General features: G+C 37.7%; 1 protein-coding gene across 4 annotated transcripts in view; it reads left to right on the top strand.

The window, feature by feature from the left end:
* The first annotated feature begins 382 nt into the window (after positions 1–382).
* Positions 383–12,703, top strand: part of LOC106603748 (rab effector Noc2) — a 103,008-nt gene continuing 90,687 nt past the window's right edge. The window contains exons 1-6 of one of the 4 annotated variants that reach the window (XM_045717288.2): positions 383–664; positions 6,946–7,021; positions 7,551–7,613; positions 9,568–9,667; positions 10,148–10,291; positions 10,555–10,684. In XM_045717288.2, coding sequence (XP_045573244.1) covers positions 9,591–9,667; positions 10,148–10,291; positions 10,555–10,684 — 351 coding nt within the window. In that variant the 5' untranslated portion in view covers positions 383–664; positions 6,946–7,021; positions 7,551–7,613; positions 9,568–9,590. Of the gene's footprint in view, positions 665–6,945; positions 7,022–7,550; positions 7,627–9,567; positions 9,668–10,147; positions 10,292–10,554; positions 10,685–12,703 lie in introns of all 4 variants that reach the window. The other 3 variants (XM_014197805.3, XM_082974720.1, XM_045717289.2) reach the window with 3 other exon arrangements.

The raw sequence follows: 12,703 nt of genomic DNA, 5'->3' as shown, positions 1-12,703 counted from the left end.
TTGTAAAGCATATGGTCATCATAATTGTGTATAATGCAATGATTGTATTTAATGCCTCAAAGTATGAGTATTAAGAAATGAACATATATTAAATACATTGTTGAATGTTAAATGTACATTTGTGGACACTAAATACAATATTTGCATTATACACAATTATGATGAGACAGCAATGGCTTTATAATGGAAAATGTAAATATGTCTATTATGCCACAGAACTCTGGTCGAACACTGAACTAGAACACTTGCCATACAATCCTCTCTCTCTCTCTCCCATTTCCATAAGCCCAGAGAGAGGCTGCTGTTTGCGGTGGAGAGCAAAGCACACGTGGGTTAATGACTTTTTCTAGTGGGTGGGTGGGGGAAGCAGCCGCCACCAGATAACTTGAACCACTCGTCCACTGTGCCAAGCTAACGACACATTTGCTCCCACGTTTGCTCCCTGTGACACTAGAAATGGTCTTTCCCATATCCCTTCTAATAAATTGACAAGAGGAAACAGCACAGAAGTCCACTCCAAAGCCTCCCTGAATTGGATGTGTTTTCATTGTACCAGACAGGTGTTTTTGTGCCGAGTTCACGTCAAGTTCCAGGAGCAGCTGGAGCAGAGAGAGGGAAAACCTGCACGGATCCACTATTGACCTCCATCTGCGGACACACACAGGTAAGAGAAATGACCGAGGTAAAGATGGTTTTATATTCACACATTTGGACATTCATCACACATTCAACAGACATTTGCCAAAAGCCATTTAAAAATGTATAAATCAATAACTAATTCAACGTTTGTTACAGAAACATCAAACTAGGTATGATTTATTCTATAAATGTCTAACATACTTTTACAACCTTTTGTTTTTAGTAAACATTCCAGTTTTGATTTGAAAAAAATGCATCAAATCTATAAGATGCCATTTAAAGAAGTATAAATCAATAACTAATTCAACGTTTGTCACAGAAACATCAAACTAGGCAGGATTTATTCTATAAATGTTTAGTGTACTTTTACAACCTTTGCTTTGAGTAAACATTGCAGTTCTGATTTCATAGAAATACATTAACGTCTATAAAATGGCATTAAAAATATATATATCAATAACATTTTCACTGATTATGACAGAATCATCAAACTAGATATGATTTATTCTATAAATGTCTAACATATTTTTAAAACCTTTGTTGTGAATACAAATGCCAGTTTGGATTTTATAGAAATACATAGAATCTATAAAAGCAATTTTAAAGATGTGTAAATCAATAACTAATTCACCGTTTGTCACAGAAACATCAAACTAGGTATGATTTATTCTATAAATGTCTAGCATACTTTTACAACCTTAGTTTTGAGTAAAAAATAATTGCAATTTTGACTTGATAGAAATACATAAAATCTATCAAATGCCATTTTAAACTGTATAAATCAATAATGAATTCACTGTTTGTCAGAGAAACATCAAACAAGGTGTGATTTATTCTATAAATGTCTAGTGTACTTTTACAACCTTTGCTTTGAGTAAACATTCCAGTTCTGATATGATAGAAATGCCACAACATCTATAAAATGGAATTAAAAAAATATATATACAGTTGAAGTCGGAAGTTTACACCTTAGCCAAATACATTTAAACTCAGTTTTTCACAATTCCTGACATTTAAACCTAGTAAAAATTCCCTTTCTTAGGTCAATTAGGATCACCACTTTATTTTAAGAATGTGAAATGTCATAATAGTAGTAGAGAGAATTATTTATTTCATCTTTTATTTTTTTTCATTACATTCCCAGTGGGTCAGAAGTTTACATGCACTCAATTAGTATTTGGTAGCATTGCCTTTAAATTCTTTAACTTGGGTCAAACATTTTCGGTAGCCTTCCACAAGCTTCCCACAGTAAGTTGGGTGAATTTTGGCCCATTCCTCCTGCCAGGGCTGGTGTAACTGAGTCAGGTTTGTAGGCCTCCTTGCTCGCACATGCTTTTTCAGTTCTGCCCAGCTTTGTGATGGCCACTCCAATACCTTGACTTTGTTGTCCTTAAGCCATTTTGCCACAACTTTGAAAGTATGCTTGGGGGTCATTGTCCATTTGGAAGACCCATTTCCGACCAAGCTTTAACTTCCTGACTGATGTCTTGAGATGTTGCTTCAATATATCCACATATTTTCCTGCCTCATGATGCCATCTATTTTGTGAAGTGCACCAGTCCCTCCTGCAGCAAAGCACCCCCACAACATGATGCTGCCACCCCCATGCTTCATGGTTGGAATGGTGTTCTTCGGCGTGCAAGCGACCCCCTTTTTCCTCCAAACATAACGATGGTAATTTTGGTCAAACAGTTCTATTTTTGTTTCATCAGACCAGAGGACATTTCTCCAAAAAGTACGATATTTGTCCCCATGTGCAGTTGCAAACCATAGCCTGGCTTTTTTATGGCGGTTTTGGAGCAGTGGCTTCTTCCTTGCTGAGCGGCCTTTCAGGTTATGTCGATATAGGACTCGATTTACTGTGGATATAGATACTTTTGTGCCTGTTTCCTCCAGCATCTTCACAAGGTCCTTTGCTATTGTTTGTCCCAAGGATGAACCAGACTTGTGGAGGTCTACAATTTTTTAGTGATTTCTTTTGATTTTCCCATGATGTCAAGCAAAGAGGCACTGAGTTTTAAGGTAGGCCTTGAAATACATCCACAGGTACACCTCCAATTGACTCAAATTATGTCAATTAGCTTATCAGAAGCTTCTAAAGTCATGACATTATTTTCTGGAATTTTCCAACTTAGTGTATGTAAACTTCTGACCCATTGGAATTGTAATACAGTGAATTATAAGTGAAATAATCTGTCTGTAAACAATTGTTGGAAAAATGACTTGTGTCATGCACAAAGTAGATGTCCTAACCAACTTGCCAAAACTACAGTTTGTTAACAAGAAATTTGTGGAGTGGTTGAAAAACAAGTTTTAATGACTCCAACCTTAGTCTATGTAAACTTCCGACTTCAACTGTATGTATATATATATATATATATATATATATATAATATATATATACATATATCAATAACGTTTTCACTGATTATGACAGAATCATCAAGCTAGGTATGATATTTTCTATCAATGTCTAGCATACTTTTACAACCTTTGTTTTGAGGAAAAAATCCAGTTTTGATTTGTAGGAATACATAAAATCTATAAAATTCAAGTTTAAAGCTATGTAAATCAATCACTAATGCACCGTTTGTCACAGAAACATCAAACTAGGTTTGCTTTATTCTATAAATGTCTAGCATACTTTAACAACCTTTGTTTTGAGTAAAAATTCCAGTTTTGACTTGATTGAAATACATAAAATCTATCAAATGCCATTTTAAAATGTATAAATCAATAATGAATTCACTGTTTGTCACAGAAACATCAAACAAGGTGATTTATTCTATAAATACCTAGCATACTTTTACAACTTTTGTTTTAAGTAAAAAATACAGTTTTGATTTAATTGATGGCATGTAGTCCATCTAGAGGGTGTGTGGTTAAAGTTTTAACGAGTCTGTTGTACACTATTAGAAGGTGCCTGGCATATAATTCTGCATCTTCAGTCATATAAGAGTGAACCATAACATACACTACCGTTCAAAAGTTTGGGGTCACTTAGAAATGTCCTTGTTTTTGAAAGAAAAGCAAATTTTTGGTCTATTAAAATAACATCAAATTGATCAGAAATACAGTGTAAATATTGTTAATGTTGTAAATGACTTTTGTAGCTGGACACGGCTGATTTTTTTAATGGAATATCTACGTAGGCGTACAGAGGCCCATTATCAGCAACCATCACTCCTGTGTTCCAATGGCACGTTGTGTTAGCTAATCCAAGTTTATAATTTTAAAAGGCTAATTGATCATTAGAAAACCCTTTCGTAATGATTTTAGCACAGCTGAAAACTGTTCTGATTAAAGCTTGTTCTAATTAAAGAAGCAATAAAACTGGCCTTCTTTAGACTAGTTGAGTATCTGGAGCAACAGCATTTGTGGGTTCGATTCCAGGCTCAAAATGGCCAGAACAAAGGACTTTCTTCTTAAACTCGTCAGTCTATTCTTGTTCTGAGAAATGAAGGCTATTCCATGCGAGAAATTGCCAAGAAACTGAAGATCTCGTACAACGCTGTGTACTACTCCCTTCACAGAACAGCGCAAACTGGCTTAAACCAGAATATAAAGAGGAGTGGGAGGCCCCGGTGCACAACTGAGCAAGAGGACAAGTACATTTGATTGTCAAGTTTGAGAAAAGTCCTCAACTGGCAGCTTCATTAATTAGTACCCGCAAAACACCAGTCTCAACGTCAACAGAACTGGGATTTTTACTCAAAACAAAGGTTGTAAAAGCACACTAGACATTTATAGAATAAATCACACCTTGTTTGATGTTTTATAGATTTCATGTATTTCTATAAAATGAAAACTGGCATTTGTATTCACAACAAGGTTTTAAAAGTATGCTAGACATTTGTATAATAAATCATATCTTGTTTGATGATTCTGTGACAAACGGTGAATTAGTTATTGATTTATACACTTTTAAATGACATTTTATTGATTTTATGTATTTCTATAATATCAAAACTGGAATTTTTCCTCAACAAAGGTTGTAAAAGTATGCTAAACATTTATAGAATAAATCATACGTAGTTTAATGTTTCCGTGACAAATGGTGAATTAGTTATTGATTTATACAATTTAAAATGGCATTTTATAGATGTTATGTATTTCTATCAAATCAGAACTGGAATTTTTGCTCAAGAAAGGTTGTAAAAGTATGCTAGACATTTATAGAATAAATCATACCTAGTTTGATGTTTCTGTGAAAAACGTTGAATTAGTTATTGATTTATACAGTTTAAAATGGCATTATATAGATTTTATGTATTTCTATCAAATTAAAACCTGGAATTTTTCCACTAAACAAAGGTGTAAAAGTATGCTAGACATTTATAGGTTAAATCGTACTTAGTTTGATGTTTCTGTGACAAACGGTGAATTAGTTATTGATTTATACTTCTTTAAATGACATTTTATAGATTTTACGTATTTATATCAAATCAAAACTGGAATGTTTACTCAAAACAAAAGTTTGTAAAAGTATGCTAGACATTCATAGAATAAATCATCCCTAGTTAGAGTTTTCTGTCATAATCAGTGAAAACGTTATTGATTTATATAGCTTTAAATGGCATTTTATAAATGTTATGTATTTCTATCAAATCAAAACTGGAATGTTTACTCAAAGCAAAGGTTGTAAAAGTATACTAGACATTTCTAGAATAAATCATACCTTGTTTGATGTTTCTGTGACAAACAGTGAATTAGTTATTGATTTTTACATTTGTAAATGGCTTTTGGCGAATGTCTTATGAATGTCATTGATCATTAGAAAACCCTTTCGTAATGACGTAAGGATGTCTGTTGAATGTCTGAATGTGTGAATATAAAACCAACTTTACCTCGGTAGAGAAATGACCTCTTCATAGTATTTCAAACTAAAGCAATGTTTTCTGTGAGCTACAATTCATGGCACATACTTTATGCATAATAACTAAATGCATACAAACATTCACCTTGGCCTGAAGTTCCTTTCATTAATGAAATAGCTGACTGAAGATTTGAGCACAACATGTCAATACTTTGTAACTTCAAAGAAAAGTTTACAGCACAGAAAATGCATCAAAGACATAATTAGATGTATTTTGGATTGTCACATACCAGATAGATGCAGTGAAATGTGTTGTTTTACAGGGTCAGCCATAGTAGAACAGCATCCCTGGAGCAAATTAGGGTTAAGTGCTTTGCTCAAGGGCACATCGACAGATTCTTCACCTTGTCAGCTCAGATATTCAAACCAACAACCTTTTGGTTACTGGCCCAATGCCCAAACTGCTAGGCTACTTGCCGCCTAAATTAACAAGTACAGAAACCACAAGAGACACTGAATCCTGTGTAGGGACAGACTGTATAAGTAAAGTTGTCACTAGAAACGTGCCACTCTAAAGTCGCCTAAAAACAAGCAGGTAGATTAGCAATATATCAGATGCATGACTGTTAAACCTGTGCTACACATGAACTCTAGGCAAGTAGGCATTTTCAATGGGGGGGCATCACATTTGTATCACTTTTTATATCCCACCTGGTAAGATTTTGATGGCAATTGCTTCATGCTGTTCTATACGCTAAAAACAGCATGTTTTGAATGGGCCACATAAACAAATGTATTCATTCAGTCTACATTTACATTTTAGTCATTTAGCAGACGCTCTTATCCAGAGCGACTTACAGTAGTGAATGCATACATTTTCTCTCTGTACTGGTCCCCCGTGGGAATCGAACCCACAACCCTGGTGTTGCAAACACCATGCTCTACCAACTGAGCCACATGGGACCAAATAGATTTTGAGAATAATGAGGAGTGGGTCCTCTGGTAGAGTTCACATTCAACCTCAATCAGCCAGGGCATACACATTATTACAACAGACGAGTTACAGCAATTGAAAACAACACTGTCACATTTAATTTCAATGACTTGAATTATGCACAAAGGGCCCTCCCCAAATAAGATAAAGGAGACTCTCAGAATTGTTGGTAAAAGCATGTCAATGGTAACCATGTTAGCCTTTTCCTGTGTGCTTGCATTGGGTGGAGAGCCATGGCACTGCTTTTGTTATCCTAGTCAATCACAGAAGTCTGTTTTACATTTACATTAGTCATTTAACAGACACTCTTATAAGTCAGAGTGACTTACAGTGCATTCATCTGGAAGGAACAGGATGTTTCTGTGGGGAATTGTTCTCCTGTCATGTGACCAGCCTGTCAGACAAGGCAGGCAGGCTGTGAACTACGACTGAGAGCTAAACCCCTGACTTCACTGTTTCCTTCTTTTCCTCGCTCTTGCCTTTTGTTTGTTCACAGGCCTAGCCCGCAGCAAAGCGATATAACTGGCTCTCATAGCTCTCGCTCGTTCAAAGGAAGGGGGGAAATTTTACAGGTAAACAGTTTCTCTCCCTTCTTTTGACTGTTTGCCAACAGCTTTGTGCCAAGGCAGGTTTTCCCCTTGAAAAGGTGCAGAGAGCGATTGCCCCAGAGCTAGATAGATCCCTGTAGTTTATGTAATGGAAAGACTGTTTGATAAGGTTGAGACGTGTGCTGGAAATCAGTCAGTTATTACTGCCAGATAAGAGCCGACGATGACTGCTTTAATGTTGCTCTGTTTCATAGCCAATTCGTTGGAAAAAGTGCACTTTGAAGTATATCACAAGGCAGTGTGTTATAGATTGAGCATATCTCTGTATGCACATACATAATTGAATTACCTGATTGAACAAGCTGACAATACTCTATTTTCTTCTTAAATTGTTTATGTACATGTTACAGGGCCAAATAGGGAAGTTTGTGAGCACTATGAAACTTGATGTAGATGTAAAGTTTTATCTCACTGATTTGGCAAATTCAATCTGAAGCCTGTAAACGTGTTTGTGTCCTAATGAATTCTGCTGTTTTTGTTTGCTGTGCTCTAGCCGTACTTAATGCAGTCAGCCGGGGCTGAGACCAGACCACTAGTGTTGAACAAAGGCCATTAGGTGGGTTGGAAAGGTAAATAGATTTAATTGCTCAGCCATAAACAAGAACACGGTGGCATCTCTGTGACATGGTGTTTTAGGTTTATAGCCAGAGAATATTCGTGGTAGGAAGGTTGTACGTGTTAGCGAGGGAAAGAGTAAAAAAAAAAAATGTTCATAAAATATATATTTAAATTGTCTAAAGTGGCTTCTGTCCTGGTCAATTAACAGAAGCCTATATGATATCTGTGTCCCTGTCTTTTACGATTAGTGGTAATGAAAGAGAAAAAGCAAGGCGAGGTTTCTATTTTTGCCTACTGAGATGTAGCCCGAGGCCGGCATTGGATTCAATCCAACAGATTAACGACCTGCGCACAGGGATATACATTTTGTGGAGATTACGTTTGCTGTAAACGACTCTGCAGATGTTTAGCTCATGCCCAAATCAATTTATAAAGTCCATCACATTATACAGGTTATCAGTGTTGTTTTTTAATGGAATTTAAACATAAAAATAAATAAAATAATCATAAGTATTTTCACTTTGAGACCAATTTTAAATGCCAGAGAGATACAATCAATTGGGAAAAATAGCTTGAAGGGTTGGTGCAGTGATTGAACCCCGGTCTCCGTTGGGAGAGAAGTAGGCCTACATGTGGTTAGAGAAGGGGAGCATTACCCTTTACACCAGGGGCTCTGCATCTACAGTAGTGTGTTTGTTAGTGGGGGAACGAGAGGTGGAGCAGAATCAAAGAATGCATGATTTAAATTGTAAACCCCTCTTCGAGCAAATGAGAGTGGGGCACTCAGACCCTTGCTGTGTCCCAACAACACTTAGAAATTAGGACAGTGACTTGGATATTGACATGATAAAATGAGGTTACACAATGTGAATGAATGTTGTGTGTGTGCATGTGCTGTCCTCCCCTATGAGGGAAGTAGGCAGATGTTTTCCACAGTGCTTATAATTCCTTATTGATAGTCTGGTAACAGTACTCAGTAAAGCAAACCATTTTCCAGCAGGGTGAAATCAGCTGTAATGGTTGTTTGCATGTGTGCCCACATACCAGAGAACTGGGTGACTCATTGTTTGGGCCTGTGATAAATAGCTGCCTTTGCTCTACTTCACAGAGACAAATGCTTTTACCTTTGCATTGCCCTCTAAGATACACACATCAATACACTCCCGACAAGAATGTCATCTGTTTGTTTGGATACAAGGGCCTTCTTTCATCCTTTTCCATTTGAAATGACAATCAGTAATGGGTTTATCCAGGAGCTACTCATTTACTGGACATTGATGTTCTACTAATAGCACGTGTTAGTGCAATCCAAGAGTAAAGAAGAAAAGGAAAAAAAACATATTTGTGGACAATAACATGTTGTTGTTGGCTGATGCGAGTGGACCATTTCACATGCACATCTGTTGATGAATGTATTACACAAACAACTGAAGCAATGGATGTATTGCCTGGCAGTGAAATGGAGATGGCGTGACCATCACGATGATCTGTTGCCCAAGGCAGGAATCATTATTGAAGTTGTAACTGGCAACAGAGACTGTTGTATTTCTGCCTACACTGTGAAGAGCCACCCAGAACTGACTTCTGGTCTCGTTAGCTGCCCTACAGAGCTGAGACATAGGCACACTTTTATGTCCCTCTCTTCATGGACATAACCCTCCATCTTCTTTGCTTACTGATTGGTCAGTTTATTATCTGTAGGTCCGTGTTTATCATGTTGTTGATTTGGTTTTCTTCCCTAGCAGTACTCATTCACTTATCAATGTATTTTGATAATGTCATACCAACTTCTTTCCTATTGCGATCTATGTACAAAAGCCACAAGTATATACAACTAAACTCAATTAGAGGGGGTAATACAGTGCTGGGTCAATATCTATTTGAAGTAATTTTCCCAGATGGGGTGTAGCCTTTCATTTAGTAGGACTGAGTGTCTGGATGTGTTTTTGCAGCCCTTGTCATCAGCTCTCAAAAGATGACGGAGGCCATGTTTGGGACAGTGAACGATCAGTGGGTCTGTCCCAACGACCGGCAGCTGGCCCTTCGAGCCAAGTGAGTACGCACTCCAAAATCTCTACCATCTCACTAAGTATGTGAGTGTTTTTGTTGTGTCACCTGGGGAAGATGTAATGGTTGTGTAAAGTATTCCTGTGCCCATTATTTTCATTACTTTGAATAGTTTTTGTTGTAGAACTGAGTGTGTGTTTTGTTGAAACTTGTTTTTGATAGCATGGCAGTTATGTTTTATAAAACCATTGTGACCATTTGATCTTACACTGCAATGTATATTTATGTATTTGATACAACATTTTGCACGTGTACTAGTTTGTTTGTGTTCAGTGCAGTCATATAAGGAGATATTTTTGCTAGCAGGATAGATATTTTTGTAAGGCGTGCATACATGCATGCATAAGCCTGTGTTAGTCACATAACATGTTTCACTTTGGCCTGCACTGCCACATGTAATGACACAAAAGAATAAACATGAAAATTGATGAACAGCGTAAAGCAACATGTGTGTCTGTGTCCCAGGCTGCAGACAGGCTGGTCTGTCCACACCTTCTGTACAGACCGACAGAGGAAGAGCCAGATGCTGGAGCAGCAGGAGATGGAGAACATCCTTAGTGTCATCCGCAGGGCTGAGGAACTGGAACAGACTGAACAGCTCCGCATCGGGTAGGACGCACTCGCGCGCACACACCACACATGCGGTTGGTAATGCTATTGAAAATTAGAATAAAACCATGAATTGCTGGTAGTTTATCTGGGAATGACTATCCTTAAGCTGTCAGTTGCAGTACATAGCCAACTTTAGTCTTTGTTTGTGTGTGTGTGTGTGTGTGTGTGTGTGTGTGTGTGTGTGTGTGTGTGTGTGTGTGTGTGTGTGTGTGTGTGTGTGTGTGTGTGCGTGCGTGTGTCCGTGCGTGTGTCCGTCCCAGGAGGCTGGTGGAGCGTCTGGACAACATGAGGAAAAGTGCGATGGGAAACGGCCTGTCCCAGTGCCTGCTGTGTGGGGAGGTCCTGGGCCTCCTGGGAACCCCCTCCGTCTTCTGTCAGGACTGCTGCAAGGTAAAGGTCACCGCACCTACTCTTCTGTTCTACTATAGCAGAGGCCCAAACTGACCTGAAGGGTTGCAGTGTCTTTGGTTTTCATCCAAATCTCTTAATCCGTAACTCTTCCCAGCATTTGAAAGTACTGTGGGGATAGAGCTGGGACGATAAATTACCAATACCGATATTGCCTTCCTCTTATTGAAGCAATTTTGCTTACATCTGTAATTTTCATGATTAGGCAATGGCACTAGTTTACAACCGGAGTATGCAATTGAGATGATGCACTGGTAGAATGAAGCGGAGCGCGCGATTTGGGGTGAATACATCAAGTAGCCTACCAATGGAACGTTTTTGTAGGACTTTAAAGGTTCAATCTGCGATTAAATTAATGAGATATACCCAATGTTAGACAAGAATCCAAAGTTATAAATGCCTTTATGAGCTTAGTTCAACTGTACCCCATCAGAACCCCAAATAGAAGATTGATTTACTCCATTGTTTGTAAACAAGGTAATTGTAAACAAACACTATTATAGCCTCAAAACATGGTTGAAACAATACTTTTGATATCATAGAGCTATGGGTGCAATGACTGACCATCTATTTCTGAATTTGAGTGGTTACATTTCTCCAGCCCCATCCCTCACTTTGTTATTGTTTGAACTGCAGATTGCCGCTTTCCATTTACTGTTAGATCAATTACATGGCTATCTAGCAACAATATCCTATTTAAAATGTGTAATCTAGCTAATATGTTTTGATTTCCCACTTCCTCGGGTGGTGAATTATGTAGCATATAGCCTAGGTCAATATCCACAAAAAAAGATGGGGGCAAATTCATCTCTAAAGTGCCAAAAATAACTGATCATTCTGAATCCTTTTTTGAAATGTTGCAAATTAAAATGTCAATCATGCATTCCCTGAATCAGTTAGATGAAATAGCCAACTTCTTTCTTGTCTTACTTATTGATGACAATGGAAAAAGTTAGTCTAGATCCCTGTCGCTAATGGAAAGTAACTGCATCCAAAAAATATGCTTTTGTATTTATCGATGATGTTGATAATTAACACACCTGATTCAACTAAAGGCTTGATGATGATCACTACTCTTTTTAGCCGTGAATCATTACAATTGCAGTATTCTCCTACAGATACTGTGGGTTTGACATGAAGCTCATTGAACTTCTCCTATTCTGAGTGTTCTCTCCAACTCCTCTGCTCCATGTGCTAGAGGCCAGTGGCACTGGGACGTAATGAGATCAGAAGGGAGGAAATGAAACAACCCAGGGGAAATAGATTATGTGGGTCTCTGAGAGGAAATGTAATAAGTGGTATGCGACTGTATAAACCAGATAAGAGGGGGTTCATTCTGCTGTTCAGTAGTGCCTATAATGGTTCTCATCTCAAACAGATACTTACAAGAGCTCTGTCATGTCTATAACATAATAACTTTCACCAAGCAAGGCACAGGCCTATTAGACGTAAACAGAATGTATAGGACTCATCATTAGGGAATATTGTTTAATTGTAGTGAATGGCAGTTCAATTCACTGTTCCAAAGCATGGACTTGACTGGATAGCCAGCTTGTAGTAATCACTTTTCACCATTGGGTTGCAGCAGAGACCTTAGATGGGAATGCCTAAGTTGCTTACCTAAAGCATGAAAGCGGGAGTGTTTTATGATAATCTATGTAAAATAACATTTCAAATGGGAAAATATTTCTGAATATACTCATTCTCCTACTAATTTCCCTGTAAAAAATGTACAAATACTGTAGATTAGTTGACGTTGCATGATATGTTCAATGGTGTACTCATGATGTTATGCAAACTCCTTAAGTGGTCTATGCTAGACTGTTTTATGTATCGCTCGACTACATGAAAGAAAATGTTGAGAGGTCAGTTTGAAGATTGTCGGAAGGAAAAGCCCGGTAGTAAACTTAAGGCACAGGAGAGGGCAGCAAAGCCCTGAAAGAGGAGCATAGAGCAGGCTGTGTTTACAGTCTCATAGGAAATGGATATGTGGATATCTTC

The sequence above is a fragment of the Salmo salar genome, chromosome 04 (genome assembly GCF_965601325.2).
Source record: "Salmo salar chromosome 04, fSalSal1, whole genome shotgun sequence".
NCBI lineage: Eukaryota > Metazoa > Chordata > Actinopteri > Salmoniformes > Salmonidae > Salmo > Salmo salar.
This window is presented reverse-complemented; position numbering and strand designations above follow the sequence as displayed.